We start from the raw sequence: 19,663 nt of genomic DNA on the forward strand, positions 1-19,663 counted from the left end.
ACCCATCTCCACCCCGATCCCTAAACCCACCCCATCTCCACCCCTAAACCTACCAATCTCCACCCCCTAGATGTGGATCCAACCACGCCCCCTGGATGTTGTGGACTGCAGCGAGCCCTACTTGCACTTTTCCTTTAGGAAAAGAGCCATTCATGCTCAAATTGTGCTCAGATGACTTTTATTATGGAAATATGTAAGATGTTAACACGTAATACAAAAACAAAAAAACACAGAAATCCTCAAATATGAGATGTATCAGCATAGGTTCAGCTGATCGTTAGTCTTTCAGAACAGAGGCGTTCATGTGGCTGATGTCATCGCCACGCTACACATGCACAAAAGGTTAAAGTATGTGTAGGGGGTGCAGAGACCTCTGTACTAAAATATTGTGGGCTGTCAGGATGTGACAGTGTTTGATATTTTATCTCAACACCATCAGAATTCCCCTGCATAGCATTCGTTTAAATCCACTAAATTTCCAACTGCAAAACCCCTGAATCTTCACATTCTGGTAAAAGACTTCTCAGGGTCTTTTCTGATCTCTAAACTTCAGATGAATGTTTCCCAATGATATCAGTAAACACAGACTTGCTGTTCTTTTTTTAGAATTGAAAATGAGGAACACGCATTTACAAAACAAATGTGCACTAAAACCCTTGGAAAATGCTGAAATAAGGTGATTCTATGCTACAACACAAAAATAGCAGAAAGAAGACATTACATCCCTTATACAAACATAAAATAAAAGATCTATGGTGTCGTCTTAATTTTTTCCATTTTCTTTTTTTTTATTACTTGTTTTAGTTAACAAAGATGTTATTCGACTGCATGTACATTAAATGACTAAACCTGAAGATGAAAAAACTTTAATACGGGCATTTAAAGGCAGGGTAGGTGATTCGGTTCAAAAGCATTTTTGTTGTGCTGGTTGAAAGTCTCTTCGCATCCTGATAGCAATAACTAAGCTATGTGGTCTAAATGCATTTATAGGTATTTATATTATCTGTGGAAGGAGTAGGACCATAAAATGTTCGTCCAATCATATTCCTTGGTCCAAATGCTCCGATAGGCTATCCTACCTGCCTGTCAACATATGTATTTTCACAAGATACGTCATCAGCGTGTTACATTGCGCTATTGCATATCGACCAAGGATGAAAGGTATTATTATTGTAATACTATGCATTGAACTCTCCACCGATGCCATCTCTCACCGTGTCATGTGTTTTGGAGGAGGCGTGGCTCTGGAGAGTGATTTGCAGGGAGGGTGGGATCTTATGCTTTCAAAGCTAGCTTGCTATCACTAGCCTCTCCGAAATCACCTACCTCTATCTTTAAAACAGGTTTTTAATTTTCATATAATGAAAGAACTTTGCCTCTGTGCATTTTAATAGTTTAAAAGTAAGTGCTTATCTTAAATTACGTACATCTCCCTTGGTGCCGTCATCATACAAAAACATAATGAAACCATAAATTGTTACTCAGGTCTATCAGATTAATCTGTGTCCATAAATTGGATTCTACAATACTTCTTTAAACACTCAAAAGACAACACTAACTATGTGACTTAGTCACATGTTCACTGCTGTTTACAGTTCTCTTTCTTGTCTTTGGCTTTGTGACGTCCTGCTTTGTCGTTCTGCCTTTTAGTTGGTGGTATGAACGTGGGTTCTGGTAAATAGTCATAAAAGATACTGTGCGGGTTACGAGGGGCCAAACACAGACCTGCTAAGAAAACAGGAAATGGCTGCTGATGTGGCACAAATACACTTATTGAACTTTCCTATTATATAACAGTGTGTTCATACCTGATGGGGGGCTGGTGGAAATTTGGCTCTCGCGCTTCCTAGCCTTGAACGTTGGGTCCAGTTCTTCTGCAATATTGTGTATGTGTTGGTTTCGGCTGAAAAGAGATGAAGATATTGTATGTGTTGAAAGGCGAATGTGTAAATGTGTGTTGTAAAGAATGTGTGACTTACAGCGCAGTGCATGATGGGCTTGCTAGATGGCTTTCGATGGTATAGTCTTCCTCTTCCGCAGGTGAATGCAGTCCGTCTGAGTTCAGCCTCTCGCGCAACATCTGAAGAGACTGAAATTGAGACAACACGACCCAAAATGTCAAACTAAATGATAAAATGTCCATTTACACAAAAACAGAAATGTGAAACAAATTGCAACCAGAATGTCGTTCTACATAAAAAAGGTAATTGCAACATTTCAGTTTTTTTCTCTCACAATAATAAAACATTTGTGAGATATAAACTCAGAATTGCATGTTAATTTGCAATTGCAATTGCAAGACATAAACTTAAGTAAAGTAAGTAAGTAACTTAAAAAAAAAGTCACAACTGCCAGATATAAACTCAGTTGCGGGGGGAAAAAAAGTTAAAAATGAATTTAATTGACTTCATATCTTGCAATTCTATCTTGTGCTGAAAACAAGCTTCCATATATATTTAAACACACACAAAAAAACCCTTGTGTGCTTACAGTTCACCCAAAAATGAAAATCACTATAAATATACTATAATACTTTACAATAATTATTATAACAAAGGCCTCCTTATACGAAGCCATGAATATGTGTACGAACAATATCCATATTTACAACTTTATAAACCATAATCTCTAGCTTCTGCTAACTGTTGTCGTGGCTGTTGTCGGGGGGAAGTCGTGGCCTAATGGTTAGAGAGTCGGACTCGTAATCCAAAGGTTGCGGGTTCGAGTCTCGGGCCGGCAGGGATTGTAGGTGGGGGAGTGAATGTCCAGCGCTCTCTCCACCCTCAATACCACGACTGAGGTGCCCTTGAGCAAGGCACCGAACCCACAACTGCTCCCCGGGCGCTGCAGCATGGCTGCCCACTGCTCCGGGTGTGTGTTCACGGTGTGTGTGTGTGTGTGTGTTCACTGCTGTGTGCACGTTGGATGGGTTAAATTCAGAGCACGAATTCCGAGTATGGGTCACCATACTTGGCAGTATGTCACTTCACTATCACTATTCACTATTGTACTTGCGTCCATGAGAGAGTGGCGTTCCAGCGGATGACGTTGGACGTAAGCGAATGCAGTGATGAATGTGGAAGCGCAGAGGAGAGAGCAAAACAAAACACCAGTTACGAATTAGAAGTACAAAATGAGGATTTGTAAAGGAAAATGTTGTTGATATAAGCCAAGAGGAGACTGGTTTTCCTTTGCTGTAAACAAAACTTGGTTCTCTAGCATATTCTCATTGGAGCTCATGCTACGCCGACGTTCTGTGTCATCTGCTGCAATGCTCTCTCATGAAAACGAGTACGACAGTTAGCGGAAGCTAGAGATAATGGTTTATAATGTTTTAAATATAGATATTTTTCTAACACAAATGCATCAGTTTGCTTCAGGAGGCCTTTATTCACCCCCCGGAGCCCTGTGAGGCATGTTTTATGATGGACGGATGCACTTTATTGGACTTCAAAATCTCAACACCCATTCACTGCCATTATAAAGCTTGGAAGAGCCAGGACATTTTTTATATATATCTGATTGCATAAGTCTGAAAGAAGAAAGCCATATACACCTAGGATGAGTAAATCATGGGGTCCTTTTCATTTTTGCGTGAACTATCCCTTTAATGCCATACAGTACCTATATTGGAAATATGCATCCACATGTTTCACTTAGCAGAACTCTTATATATAAACAATAAAATGCCTGAGGTTGTCATGAAAATGATCTTGTATTCTTAACATTTTTTATGTGTGAAGTGAATGAGGTTGATTCAGACCTTCCTGGTTGTGATGTTTCCTTCATCTCTTGGTTCAGCAGGTCTGGTCTGGATCTCTAGGTCTTGTGGCCGGTTTTCGACTCTTCTCTGATGGCGCTGCATATAGTGGGCGATCTCCTGCTGAGCATCGATGTACAGAGGAGTTACAGAGTTTCGTTGCATCATCTCAGCCGATATTTACATAACCGTTATATATAACTTAGTTATATCTCCACTAAATGAAAATATGGAGCTGTTTATTACAATTGATACCAATCTGTTTATCAATTTATCAGTCCAGTTATCCTGATGATGTTTCTACCTCATCTTGCGCTACTTGGGCCGCAATGAAATCCACCTCTGATCCAGAGCTCTGAGGAACAAAAAGACAGGATAATGAATACTACTAATGTTGTTAAGTAATACCGGTCCCCAAACCCTACGCAAACCTGAAGTTATAGAAAAACTGAAAGCAGACTCGGGTCGAGTAGCAGGCCTCCGGTGACTGTGTAAGCAATCAAGATAACATACCTCTCTATGAGGCAGCATATCCTCTTCCTCCTGAAGTCTACGGGCCAGCTCAGCGTCCTGAAGCACCTGCTCCCAGACTCCCAAACCTGACGGAGGGAGACCAAAACCACTTGTGTAACACGTGATGCCTGCATTCACATCAAGCATTTGTGAGAAAAAAACAGTTACCTTCACAGAGTGGAGAAACGCATTCATTGCCATTGTAACCAGCAGCAACCCTCTGCCGTCTCATCTCCACTTCTTCTTCTTCCTGTAGCTGTTTAGCGATTTCCTGTTGAAAAAACAATTCACGCACATATTCAGTAATAAACTGAACAATAAATGCATTTTAACAGTCCAGTATAACCATAACTGTTAAGAGCAACAAACAAATGCATACAATACATCCATAATGTGACATATTTACAACGGATTCTGACATAAATGCGAGCAGGAACTTGATTGGATTGCAAGAAGTTAATAAGAAAGCTTGGTGGCATCAGCTGAAATGGACTGTTACGTTTTGCATTTATTCCTTCAAAATAATGTTTACAAATTATTAAAAATAAAACCAGGGATAAGTATAAGTACTGTCCACCACAGAATAAAAATAAACAGGCAATTGCATATTTTTATCTCACAATTCAGAGTTTTCTTCTCCGAAATGCAATACTTTAAAAACACAGTGTACCAAAATGCTGTATAATAAAAATTAGAATAAAATAAGAGTCAAAATATAAATAATACAGTCAAATAAAGTAAATAAATGGACATTTTATTTTAAAACTGACATTGACTTTAAGCAATGCACAACTGACAGGCCCGAAGTGATAATGGCCAAACTGAATATATCTCTATGAGGATGGAGAAACTGACATTTAAAGTAAGATGACACACACACACAGAGAAACACACACATTTTGGTCTGAGTTTAATATCACGCAGCAGAGGTGTCAAAGTGGGCTGTGAATCTTCCATCACGAAGTCACAAAAAGAGCACCAAAAACCAGGCTGACACCCACCAGAGTTGCTGCAGGCCAGACCTGTGGAAAGTACAGCTCACACACAGACACACACACACACTATATGTGTGATGCCCACAGAGACGCGACACCTCGCCTGAGATCTGCTGAGTCCTTCAGACCTCATTTACACTCGTCATCATGGAATAAAACAACACAGCGCACATGAGCTATAATAACATCGTCATACTGAGCAGCAGCTCTGAGAACATTCGCCTGACTTTGATCTTAGAGCCATTTTCCACCAAAATACCACAGTAACCACACTACTGTAATACCAAAATACATTCATATTGGATCATTTAAATAGCTTTCAGAATTTGTGAACATAAACCTGAGAAACATGATCTGTATTATTTTGGCAGAAAATATGATGTCCTGGTTTTGTAACCCTTTATAAATGAAACAGAATATGAAGCATAATGGGTATTTTCTCCTACACCACCATCTTAAGCAACAGGAAATGAGTGGCTAAATATGTGAAATAAAGACAGGAAGCGAGTTCACACGTTAAAAATAATCAACATTAAAAATGCAGATCACAATGGAAGTTCATTTAAAGTGGTTCCCTTAACTGGGAATAAATATACAAATAAATAACACACACTATGAAGTATATACTTCGTTGGTCCACTAGAGGACAGGAATGAGGCTTGTGCTTTAAATGTCACACTATTAGACGGCCAGTTCAACCAGAAATATATATCGTCATCATTCACCCTCATGTGGGTCTAAATCAAAAAAAGCTGAAATCTATAAACATAAAAAGTCAACGGAGCTCATACTATTTATTCAGTATTTTTCAGACATTTAATAGGTTCCTGAGTTTTAAGGTAAATGACTTCAGAATATTAGCAATGTGTTATTATCACTGTCCAGACAAGACAGGCCCTACCTTTGATCAACAAGATGTCTGGACGTTCACCAGAGGGGGTTTTTGCCCACTGTAAAGGATGTACTGTATTTCTTGTAAATAAACAGAAAATTCCCCATGAGAAAATCAATGCAATTACTACACAAATAAACATCAGATGATGCTGTTGTGTGGGCCCCTGGGTATTCCAGTCTTAAAGCTGTTCAAACTAGTGTCCTGCAGACTGAGGGGATAAAGCATGGCTAGTTAAGCTACAGCAATCAATGTGCCCTCAGCACCATGGTGAGGCATGTCTCATTGTGTAGAGCTCTGGTGAAAGAGTTTCCATTCTGGTGGCCGACGGGCCCACCCTCAGTCTTACAGGCCTGAAGAACTCAAGTGGGAATGTGTGTCTAATCATAATCAACACACACACCCATATGGCAAAGAAATATATTTTTTGTGGCCAAAATATATTTGAAATATATGCTAAATATATTTTGCAAACAGTGAAGCTCAATGAAATATATTTTTGAAATAGTAAATATATTTAGTTTCAACCGTCATATACCAAAATATATTTCTAAATGTATTTTACTGTGGCAAGAAAATTCATTTTTTGGACTGAAATATACAGAGATTTTTTTTTTGCTGTATGGGCATAAACAGTATAACGAGGGCCTCTCATTATATATATATATATATATATATATATATATATATATAAACACACACCAATAAATTAATATTATTGCTGTTATTAAATTCAATTATTGTACTTACTTATACCTTTACTTATACATTATGCATTTAATTCCATTTTTTCTATTCTTGTTGATTTTTCATTAATTCATTTTACGTAATGGTTTTAATCTCGACTTTCATATAACATTGTTTATTATACCAGTTATCTGAATTAATACACTTGCCTTGCCAGCAGTGTTCCTCTCTTTGTGCTATATGAGTTTTCTGCCTTGTGAAGTTGGCACGGTGTTAAAATAATTGTTGACAGAGGTCACACACAAATTAACTAATCAACCAGCAGTAATAAATAAATAAATGAAAAATAAATTTAAATGAATTTTAAAAATCAATTAACCACATTTGTCCTCAAAATGAGCTTAAATGAAAAATAAGCCCAAATAAAAATCTTAATAAAAATATAAAAAATAAATAAAATATTACAGCATTACAACAATAAATTAATATTATTGTTGTTATTAATTCCATTATTTAACTTACTTTTTTATACCTTTACGTGGTATTTATTATGCATAAAAAGTTAAAATATATAAACATTTATAAAATCTTAATAAAAATGTTGACTTCCATTTCCAAAAGCACAACCATAAAAAAATTAAAAGTTGTAATTACTGTTTACAATATATTCACAGTTTTATCAAATTAATACATACACAGTAATTAGACAATTAGAAAAATATATATTTTTTAATAATTTTAAAATGTAAAAAAAACAAAAAAAAAGAAACTTGAATTCCGTTTTTATCATTTGTTCCCATATTTATTTTACAATGTGTTTTTGTACAGTCTAAAGACATTTTTGTTTAATTAAAATTAAAACCAATTATATTAAAACCAGTTAAGGTCAGTCAGACCTGCATGACAGTTTATGAAACACAAAACAATTAAAAAAAAACATTTTTAATTCATAAACATTAATAACTGAGATTTTTATGATATTTTGACCACTAAACGTAAATGTAAAAATAAATAACAACAAGAGAGATTAAAGGCAACACTAGGAGTTGCCATTAATCTGGAAAAGGTGGACAAAATCGATAATTTGTCCCTGCATTAAAAATAAAAGATCAAAATCAAACTCTGAGTACTATAGACCAATACTTCCTCAAGACGTCTTTCCAAAGGGTGGAATAAAGGGCTCCAGACAGACTGCCTCAGAAAGCTTCTTTCCACAAATACAGAAGCTCACTGTTTCACCACTGAAGCATCCGGCGGGACGTGGCCTCCCAGATGACATCCACCTCCACAGCGACAAACCACTCGTCACCCCGGACACTTTCAAAAACCACTCCTGACAACAAAGATGACAAAGCTGCTCCAAATGTCGCCCAACAGCTAAATAAAGGACATAATAGAATACTTGAAGCCAATGGATATCAGAGTGCAAGATCCCAGTCGGGCCTCAGTCTTCTCACTCTCTTCAGTCTATTATGTTCTTTCTCTTCTTTATCCTTCTGTCCAAAATCATCTCTACACAACTGCCACTGCACACAGGTGTTTTAAGCTTATTAACAGATTTATTTTAAGCTTATAAACAGATAGTGCTGTGTAGATTACTTGCAAATTGTAGTCTGTTACGGATTACAAATTACATGATGGAAATTATAGTTTGTAACGTAATCTACTTTTGACCTAAAATATATTCCATTCTTTGTTATCAACATCATGAAGTGTATTTCCCGTCACATTATGCCAGGGTTTCCCAAACTCAGGTTCATGAATGAACTACAGGAGTTTTCTGAGCTGATGAGAAGCTTGAAGACTTTACAAATTTATAAAAGGAGTAGAATTTCAGAAAGGAAAACTTCAAATCAAATTGAAAAAAAAAAGAATTATTACTGCCATTGTGTAAAAATATGCAATCATGTAATCTATAAAAAAAATATGAGCATTGTAATATAATTTAAATTACAACACTGTAAAAAAAAGAAAAGAAAAGTTGAGCCAACTGAGAAGTTGTGAAAACTTAAAAGTTTAAGGCAACCAGTTTCAGCAGATTTTTAAGTTTGGAATTTAATTACGTAATCCAAATTACACATAATATATATTTTTTTTTACACAGTGTACAGTGCATGTTTTTTTCCTGTGTATTTCTTGTGCTTGTGTATCAAGCACATCAGTTACAGTAAGAAATGTAAAAAAAATATATATCATTTTTTGCATAGAAATGAATGGGAGAAATCACAACATTCAATATACAGTGACTGCAGGAATAAAAGTCCTGCCTTTCATTTAAAAGAGACAATCATCTTAGCCAAATGTATGATACCAAACACATGATCATGAATCGAAATAAAAATAAATATCTAAATATCAGAAAAATATCAAAGCTACTGCCACTATTTTCAACTGTAATAGTGAGCAACCACTTAGAACACATTTACTTGAGTAAATCTAAGAATCTATATAGTTTCATCTGTTTTTCCAGGTTTATCTTTATCATATTTTAATGAAACGCACCTCATCCTCTTCCTCTCGCCTCCTGGCCTCCTCCGCACACCTCTGGAGCTCCTCCTGGATCATCTGTGCATATCTGCAGTCCTCTTCCTCCCTGTAAACGCGGCAAAGTTCAACTTAATATATCACATTTATAATGTAAACTTTTGTTGTCAATTGCAAATTAAAAAAAAACAAAAAAACAACTTTGTTCAGCTAGAATGTCTTAATAAATGCATCCTTGGTGAGCATAAAAAATGAAGTGCTGTAAATCAGTGGAAAAAAACTAACTAGTGAATCAAGCTAGGCTAATTTTATTCTCACGCTCTAAACGTTTTCCCCTGTGGTTTTTCAACTTATACCTCACAATATACAAACAAATCAAGTTCCGCAACACAAATGAGTCAATGCATCTGTTTCCAGAAAGTAATCTGAATATCCTAAATGTCTGTGGCTTTGCCATGTTGCTGACTCAGTAATTCGGGACACGTGTCGAGGCCTGACGATGCTTACAGCTGCTGCAGGTCCCAGCGGAGATTTGCTCGCTGTTCCTCTTCCTCCTGCAGCCTCCGGGCCAAACGAACATCGTTCTGCACCGCCTGGTTCTTCTGGATGTTGCTGCTGTAGAACTGCTCAACTGACACGATAAAGATTAATCAGGTCTATTTTAACTCAGTAAAAAGGAAGAGGATGAGCAAGATTACAGGAAAAAGATGCTTAAACTCACTTTCCTGCTCTTGAAGACTGTGAGCCAAAGCACCGTCCTCTAACACAGAGAAACATTGGCACACTGTGGGAAAACCACAAAAATACAGACAAGATTATTAAAATAACAGGTGATTAAAGGGAACATTATAGCTATTTTACCACATTTCTAGGGTGTTGTTAGTTTAAAGCAGAGTTGGTAGCACAAGGCAAGGTGCTCAAAACGTCCTTTAAACACGGTAAAATACTTTAGAAAATGACAACAGCAATATAAAAGATACTAATGTGCAATCACATTCTCTCAAGAAACAAAACGGTTCATTAGCTGTACTTTAGTCTAATTGGTGCTAATATAGAATTCAACTAATTCTACACCGCAGGTGTCTGTCTCAGCTATTTTATAGTTTCAGATCAGATTTTAAAAGGTGGCAAAATATCAATTTTATGAAGAGAATTTTAATTCAGGTCACATTTTAACATGAGCTTATTTCAGTGCAGAACTGAAATAAATTGTATTAACTTTATGAAAATTCTACACTATTTGCGTGGCGAAAATAACACTGCACTATTACCATCTGCTAAAAGCAACGCTTTTGTATAACAATGATTATGGCCAAGGTTGGTAACTAAAACAATTAAAAAATATATTTTAATAATAACTTTAAAATTAGTGAATGTTGCCTTGGGAAAACAACTGATTAAAAAAAAAAAAAGTTTAAGTATTAAGGGGAGACACTGCAGGCAAAAACACTTTTTTTGTGCACCTGTCAAGTTTAAAAGTGTTTTTTCATAAAGTGTTTTTTTTTTTTTTTTTTCAGATTTTTGGAAAGAAAATATCCAAACGACACTGTTAAGTGTTTCTTTTATAGCACTTACACACACCAAACTTTACTTTTTTTCATGTCTATACCCTGAAGGTTTTTTTATAAAGGTGTTTGTTCATATATAATGTGCTTGACTATATAGTCAAGCACATTATTTTACCCCCCCACATTTTATTTGTGAAAATATAGTTTTCTTCCTGTTCTAAGTATTTTCTGAATTATGGAGTGACAAAATCCCTCAGTGAAAACACTAATATGTCAAAAACATTTAACAAGAATTTTTGAAACAGACTTCATAAAGACTTCAGTGTTTAGATGTTAGTACAAAAACATATGCAAATTAGCGCAGATTTCATTCAATAATGCATCATTTGCATATTTAAACCTAACATTTTAGAAAACTTGTCATACAAAAAATGTCTGCAATTATCAATGTAATCAATCAGCTGGGTAAGTAAGGCGATAACTATATTTTTTACCCTATTCACCTGCAGTTAAAAATGAAGCTAAATAGAAATATTGGTAGCACTTTACAATAAGGTTCCATTACGTAATGTTAGCTAATGAGCACACAATAAACAATGCATGTTAACAAGCACAACTTTTGATTTTAATAATACATTAGTAAATGTTGAAACTAACATTGACTAAATGCTGCCGAAGTATTGTTCATTCTTAGTTCATGTTAACTAAAGTAGTTAATAATGTTAACTAATGAACCTTATTGTAAAGTGTTACCGAAATATTAATAAAAATGACAAAAGCACATAAAATGACAAACTCACTGAAAATATAAGCGAATTCAAAATATTAACACTAAAATAGTATATAAATAATAGTTCATGGCAGCAGTAATGAATCAAATGGTGATCAAACGATAGAGAAGAGCATTATATCTAATATATATATATATATATTTTGTTGTCTAACTTGCAGATCTGGCTAGCAAAATGGGCACAAATGTGTGCAATTTGTGTTCACAAAATTTAGCAAATTATCTATTTTTTGTGCAATTCTTCTTCTACTTCTTGCTAGACAGCTTGTGCAAATAAACAACACTATCTGCATGTGCAATTCATTCTCTAGGGCAGGTTTATGTTTGGGCCCATCTCTGTCTTTGCTCCGCTAATAATGCCACACTGGGGCCCAAACAGGAAAACTCCTGCCAAGCCAACTGGGTCAACAACTTTAACACAATGGCTCCGAGGAAAAGCACATTAAGCCCAATAAGCTTATAGAGGTGTGTCAGTGTAATCGGCCAAAACTGCAGCTCACTCAAATGCCATTTCTGACTAAATCGATCTCAAGAAAGACCTTCAAGCTAACACACGGTCACACAAAAGACTGCTGAAGGTCAAACAGACCCTACATATTAAGCATATGCAGTTAACAGTGACCGTTCTCTGAATGTTCTGGTAAAGTTCTCTCAAAGTGTTCTTCCGGTAACATTAACAGAACATTTGTTCAAAGCTAGTCTTTAATGACGTTGGAAAAATGTTAATGTGATGTTATTTTTCTGAAATGTTTTTTTAACTGTTGAGAACATTCAAAATGAAAATCTTTTCCCGCCATTGACTGAATGTTCTTAGAACATATTTTTCTTGTTTCAGAACGTTCAGAGAATATTCAAAAAGTAATGCTCCCATAGTGTTTGCAAAACAATCAAATGGAACGTTCCCTTAATGTTTTTTCTAACGTTCACGTAACCAAGAATGCACATTTTTAAAAACTGGATGTTTCGAATGTTCAGAGAACATTCAGAATTTCACAACTTAATGGGAACATTAACAAAACATTCTCAGAACATATTTTTGTTAGCTGGGTATATAAAATAACAACCCTCCTTCTCCCCCTCTGTCCTGTGCTCTCTTTAAGTAAGTGTGGAAAATTGAGTGAGCTAATAAAAGCTCATGAACTATCGCACGAGCATGTTAAACATCAGAGTCATAAAAGCTGACACTCCATTATAAAAGACAGGTTGTCTAATTACAGATCTGTCAGTGCTGTAGGACATTTTAAAGACATATTAAATGCTCACAAAGAAGCATATAACAATTTATACAACCAACTCAGACTACTACTATTTAAAATATATATTCTCTAGTTATTCTGCAGTGGATTTTACCGTTTTGAAAGCTGCGTCTGTGTCCCAAACTCCTTCTACTGTCATGAAGCACATACACACACGCGTGGGAGCTCATCCTATGTGCTATTAGTAAACAGCACTGGTGCTCAAGCAGATGGATTTTAAAAAGGTTAGGAAAAAGCCCTGCTGGTTCTGCCGCCACCTCCACCCTGATCCGGGATGGAAAAGCTGACACGGGCGCTCTCAGGACAGAAGCCTGTTTCATAAAGGTTGGCATACTCACAGTTAAACTAAATGCCATGAAAAGGGTGTGCATAACAAGAGTCAGTGTTGTGCAACTAAAAATGTGACCCTGAACCACAAAACCTTAAAAGTCTTAAGTGGGCAGTCGTGGTCTAATGGATAGAGAGCTGGACTTGTAATCCCAAGGTCGTGGGTTCGAGTCTCAGGTCTGGCAGGGATTGTAGGTGAGGGAGTGAATAACCAACACTCTCTCCAACCTCAATACCACGTCTGAGGTGAGACCCTTGAGCAAGGCACCAAACCCCCAACTGCTCCCCGGGCGCCGCAACATTGGCTGCCCAACGCTCCGGGTGTGTGTTCACTACTGTGTGTACACTTTGATGGGTTGCAGAGCACAAATTCTGAGTATGGGTCACCATACTTGGCCACACACCACTTCCCTTTCCCCTTCCCTTTAAGTGTCAATTTTCAGAAATTGAGATTTATGCATCATCTGAAAGCTGAATAAATAAGCTTTCCATTGAGGTTTGTTAGGATAGAACAATATTTGGCCTAGATTTGCCGAGATACAACTATTTGATAATCTGGAATCTGAGGGTGCAAAAAAATCTAAATATTGAGAAAATCGCCTTTAAAGTAATTCATATTACTAATCAAAAATGAAGTTTTCATATATTTACGGTAAGAAATTTACAAAATATTTCCATGGAACATGATCTTTACTTAATATCCTAATGATTTTTGGCATAAAAGAAAAATTGATAATTTTGACCCATACAATGTATTTTTGGCTATTGCTACAAATATGCTATATATATATATATAAAGGCTTTCCTGTAGCTCAAATAGTAGAGCATGGCGCTAGCAACGCCAAGGTCATGGGTTCGATTCCCAGGGAAAGCAAGAGCTGATAAAATGTAAAAACTGTAACTTGAATGCAATGTAAGTCGCTTTGGATAAAAGCATCTGCTAAATGCATAAATGTAAATGTACCCCAGTGACTTAAGACTGGTTTTGAGATAAGAACCAGTCTTGAGCCAAGAAAAGTGACGGGCAATTCCTGAAACCTAAGGAAACAGCTTTGATGCATTTAAATGTAGACATATGAACATGAATGAACGACTCGAATACACTGGTTTGTATCATACTACATTTCCCACAGCTTTGAGACTGAGCTTTCCTATAAAACACCTTATTGATAGATTTATTTCACAAAAGCATGTAGCTTTTCACTTCACAAGACATTAATTGATGGACTGGAGTCATATGAATTACTTGTGGATTATTGTGATGTTTTTATCAGCTGTTTGGAATCTCATTCTGACGGCACCCATTCACTGCAGAGGATCGGTGAGCAAGTCGTGTAATGCTAAATGTCTCCAAATCTGTTCTAGTGAAGAAACAAACTCATCTTGAGATGGCCTGAGGGTGAGTGTTAAGTTGACCAATTTTTTTTTTCCTAACTATTCCTTTAAAGAGTGTGCATTTTTGTGGGAAAAAGACAAGGGTCTTTCGCAGTTGTTTGACCCCCCTCAGCTGAGTGGAGGCCCCCGGGCCAAACAGATGGTGCTATTCAGAGTCAGCGAAACAAAGAAAAGAGAGAAAAAAGGACATAAAATCAGGACCCCTGCATGAAGCTATCATGCTTTCACCCCTCATCTTTTCCTGTACACTGCTTTTCTCTCCCGATCTCTGGCTTTCTCCTGCAGTTCTTTGTCTATGTTTGGCACGAGGAGCAGAAGCAGAAGCTATAAATAAATACCTTAGAGTGAAGTTTGGGGGGGGGGGGGGGGGGGGGGGGGTGTTCACGCATGAACTCAAAGAACCAGGTCAGAAGCTCGGCTCCAAAACCCAGTGAGCACATATGATGCCTTAAAATGCATCATGGGTAGGCAGCTCACTGGGTAGGTGTTTATATAGTGTCCAGTTTCACACACAAACAGTCTATCCGCCTTCTAGGTACAACTACAGCCGTGCATCAGTTTATATGAAACCGCAACGCAACAGAACCACCATTTTTAGTTCCCTAAAGAACCTATCTGTGAACAGTTCTTAAAAGATCCATTTTTTCTTAGTGTGAAGAACATTCTAATAATCTAAAGTACTTTTTTCTGCTATAAAGCTTCTGGAAAGGTTACCTGTATTTTAAAAAGGTTCTTCACAGAACCATAGATGCCAATAAAGAACCTTTATTTTTAAGGATGTATAGAAATGTCTGTGTGCTTTTCATCTAAACTCTCCTGCACTTGAACTCTTCACACCCTTTTCCTGCCTCCAGCTTTAGGTCAAAACAGGAGAAGATTGGAATCTCGACCTGAAATAGGAACGCCGGGAAGCTCTTGAGCTCATCCAGCGCAGATAAGAGCACGAGTGTGCGGACGGTCTCCGGCTCTTATCAGCCCCACACAATGCTCGCTCGCTCTGTCCTGAGCTCACATCACATTCCTGAACTCTGATCTCATCTCCTACAACACACAGCAGCAGCCCTGCCAAACAACATCTAAGACAATACAGCTCACTTGGAAAACCTGCACAGGAATATTAACCAGCTTCTGATCAAGCATCAAGTTTGAACCCAAAATGAGTTTCAGTCATTGTAATACTTATACTCTTATTGTACTTATTTTAGTATAACCTAAATTTATTTTATTTCAGTTAGCTGCCAAGGCCAAATTTTACATTTTTGTTGAAGTTTTTTTTTTTAAGTTTACAGTTTTCATCAAATATTGATATTTTATTTTAGCTTTACTTCAACAACAATTCCACTGGAGAAATATTAGGTTTTATGAATCAATGCACCATGATGGCTTATACAGTAGCATCAGCCCTTCTGGGTTTTACACTTATAACCTTAAACCAGATCAACAACAACACTGCAACATGATACAAACCAGAGGAGATATTAAAAGAACTAAAGATGCGAAACAGAATAACCCAGACACACCGTCATAAACACCAGGCAGGTGAGATTTGTCAATGTCGGTTTCTGCCATGACTGATTCCACACTGAGCTCACAGTCTCATGATTTTCTGAAGAAACCTGCAGCATCAAACACCAGAGAAACAGAGCAATGAGTTTTAGTGAGACAATGAGAACAGTTTTACAGGTTACTAGTATCACTAACAACATTTCTCACTACTGCTAAACACTTTTATAATGTGCCAACCGTAATCTAATCTCCATAAATCCTGGAACAACAACACACATTGTGTCGAGGACGAAGACGTTGGCAAAGTTTCCAGCTTGTGAGCCATTAATCATATTTTGGTTAGCTTTAAGGATATTATTTTTGCATATCAATAACATAATCCAATCAACAGAAATATCATCAAATATAATGCTGAATTTACCTCTCAACATCAACACTGCCAACAATATAATATAAAAACAACATGCAAAACTACTGTAATGTCTAATACAGTGTAAAATACTTTATAGTAGTAGAGTTAACAGTAATATGTGTTATAGTAAATGTTTAAGTGCATGTCTAATTCAGGGAAGCTGATTTCCATATTTTATCCAAACACATTAATAAGTTAACAGCTTAAAACAAAATGCAGTTTAGTATTTTCCTATATAATTGTCATTACAGTAGTTCATGGAAAACTAGGTCATGCTTTCAGTTTTAGTGCTACTGTTTCTACATCCACGAAGAATACTAATGAACCACATACAGTAAACTTTATATAACTATAAACAATTACATGTCAACGCTCTACTTTTTTTTAAGTTGTTTTAGTTGCACGAAAATACACTTTATAATGAATATGTGTTATAAGAGCAACATAACTCTGTAATATAAATTTGCTTTAGAAAACATGATAAAAACAAACTTACCCTCTTCTGTCACGCGCAGATCCGTGAAAGTCGCGTCTCATGCACAAACACACGCACGCGCGCGCGCACACACACACACTGCAGTCTATCACAGGAGCATCTTCTCTCCAGCATGATCTCTGGGTCCTCCGTTCTTCATGTTTGGGAGATGTTTCCTCATACACAATGACAGTTTGAGTTTGGCTGCTACTTCTGTTCTCAGTCAAAACAAAGAGAATCATGTGGAGTTTTACACGCGCCTTTCGCCCCACCTGCTGCTCATTTTGAAGATTTGTTTCAAGACTTTGGTCTACAAAACAGTTTTATAATGTTACATTTACATTTAGTCATTTAACAGACGCTTTTATCCGAAATGAGGACAATAGAAGCAATCAAAACAACTAAAGTGCTGTGACAAGTCTCGGTTAGTAAGGCAGGAGCCTGCACGAGTAAGGTTTATATATATATAAATACAAAGAAAACGAGTAAATAGAATAGAAAAATAATAGAGAACGCTAGTGTTACAGGGTATTTTTTTAAATAAATACATAAAAAAAAAAAAACAAGTCAAAAGAATAGATAACTTTTTTTTAATAAAAAGAAAACAAGAAGTTACAATAGAAATACAATACAGTGCAAGTGTTAGAGAGTTCATTTGTTTTTTAATAAATAAAAAGAAAATAAGTAGTTAAAATAGAATTAGAATAGAGAGTGATAGAGTTAGAGGGTCAAATAAAGATGGAAGAGATGTGTTTTTAGCCGATTCTTGAAGATGGCTAAAGACTCAGCTGCTCAGATTGAGTTGGGCATTTCTTTCCGCCAGGTAGGGAACAGTTAAGGTAAAAGTGTGTGAAAGTGATTTTGTGGATCTCTTTGGGATGGCACTATAATGTGTAGTTCACTTGCAGAACGCAAGCTTCTGAAGGGCACATACTGAGCCAGTGGTGGTTTTGTCTGCATACATCAATGCCTTAAATTTTATGCAATTAGCTATTGGTAGCCAGTGTATATTGATGAAGAGAGGTGTGACATGCACTCTTTCGGCTGTTGAATTAATCAAATCTGCATGACCGGGCAGTTTTACAAGTGTGGTCTGAGAAATTCAGCTGATCGTCAATCACAACTCCTGGCTGTCCTTGAAGGAGTTATGGTTGATGTGTCTAGCTGGATGGTGAAATGTAATAAAGTGATAGGTTTGCTGAAACCACATGGGAAAACCCATGACCTTGGGGTTACAAGTCCAGCTCTCTATCCATTAGGCCACGACTGCCCACTTAAGACTTTTAAAAATCAGAACAATTTAATTGATCAAATAGAGGGGTCACCACACTCGGTCCTGGAGGGCCGGTGTCCTGCAGAGTTTAGCTCCAACTTACCTCAAAACACCTGCCTGGAAGTTTCTAGTATACCAAGCAATACCTTGATTAGCTGCTTCAGGTGTGTTTGATTAGGGTTGGAGCTAAACTCTGCAGGACACCGGCCCTCCATGAACAAGTTTGGTGACCCCTGAATTAGAGTTTCAAAAACATCAATAAGCCTACATTTTATTGCTGTTTTTGTGTTAAATGTGAAGAATGACAGGTTGGATGCCACAGACTTTTTTTAGTTTTTTTTTGGCAGAGTACAGGTGTAATTTTCACATTAACCTCACATGATAACATGATTTTATCATAATTTTGACTTTATTCTTAAGATGTTATGACATTAATCTGATTTAGTTTATTTTTTAGTGTGCCCAAAAAAACAAACGAACAAACAAAAAAATTGTTTAAAAAAATAGTATGAAGTTGATGATCCTGACTCGCCATCTCCTCATTGGAAACGCCTTTAGAGAGAAATGCATCTTTACGGATTACATAATTAATTTTTGATTTGAATTATTTCCTTTTAAAGTAGTAATTTATAGCATTCTATAAATATATTTATCATGGTCAGTGAGGCAAGTATTTGCTGAGTTTCGGTTCAGTTTTTGTGAAGTATTCCTGCCAAGATCTAGACTGCAGAAAGCCACCGTTTGTTTTCTTTATTTTACAAAAGCACGTTTTGTTGATATTATGAGTGCACACAAATAAAAGTAGACACTTTGCAGTTCCGAATGATGTATACTCTTACCTTTATGAGGAAACATTATGGCATATTTTAAGTTTCCACTCTTATTAAGAAAAAAAATGCAAGTGATTGCGCTGGCGCCTCCATGTCCAAGCATGCTTCAGCTTCCACTCTTCACACAAACGATTGGATATTTATCACACATTTATCTTAATTTATTTTATTATATATTGTGAAATGCATGAAGTTTTTTATGTCTCAAATCGTGTTTATTTGAGAAGGCTAAACTGATCAAACATATGCTGTCTGGCGCTGGCCGCTTGGTATTTTAAAAAAACAAAAACTTGAATGTAACAAATATAAAATGTTCCAATCATGTTTCTAAATTAACTTAATAAAGAAACAAAAAATATAACCACTTTGCCATTAAAAAAACTTAACTATTTTAATGTGTAATGGGAAAGATTGAGAGGGAGAAAAAAAAAAAAAAACACAGGCTCAGGCAGAGAATTCTAATAAGCTGTCAGAAAAGGGCCGGACCAGTGCAGGCCTCTATATTCGTTCCCTTGTTTCAATTAAAAGTTACCCCTCGGCTCGGCGGGCTCCCAGTCTGC

The 19,663-nt window shown here is 36.6% G+C and overlaps 1 protein-coding gene across 7 annotated transcripts; it reads right to left on the minus strand.

Annotated features, from left to right (window-relative positions):
- Positions 1 to 121: 121 nt before the first annotated feature.
- ccdc50b (coiled-coil domain containing 50b) lies at positions 122 to 17,236 on the minus strand. Of its 7 annotated transcripts, none has more exons than XM_079396116.1 (12): positions 17,022 to 17,236; positions 16,128 to 16,223; positions 10,053 to 10,115; positions 9,839 to 9,962; positions 9,350 to 9,440; positions 4,442 to 4,544; positions 4,274 to 4,359; positions 4,065 to 4,115; positions 3,764 to 3,880; positions 1,980 to 2,089; positions 1,809 to 1,903; positions 122 to 1,725 (listed from the first exon to the last, which is right to left on the minus strand). In XM_079396116.1, the coding sequence occupies exons 2-12, from the start codon at positions 16,174 to 16,176 to the stop codon at positions 1,580 to 1,582; spliced, it is 1,035 nt and encodes a 344-aa protein (XP_079252242.1). In that variant the 5' UTR covers positions 16,177 to 16,223; positions 17,022 to 17,236; the 3' UTR covers positions 122 to 1,579. The 7 variants fall into 7 exon arrangements, with proteins under 7 accessions (XP_079252242.1, XP_079252240.1, XP_079252241.1 ...); XM_079396114.1 differs by having other exon boundaries at positions 605 to 1,728; positions 17,022 to 17,181; XM_079396115.1 differs by having other exon boundaries at positions 692 to 1,725; positions 3,764 to 3,883; positions 17,022 to 17,181.
- Between the last annotated feature and the right edge of the window lie 2,427 nt (positions 17,237 to 19,663).

Source organism: Barbus barbus (genome assembly GCF_936440315.1).
Source record: "Barbus barbus genome assembly, chromosome: 37".
NCBI classification, from domain to species: domain Eukaryota; kingdom Metazoa; phylum Chordata; class Actinopteri; order Cypriniformes; family Cyprinidae; genus Barbus; species Barbus barbus.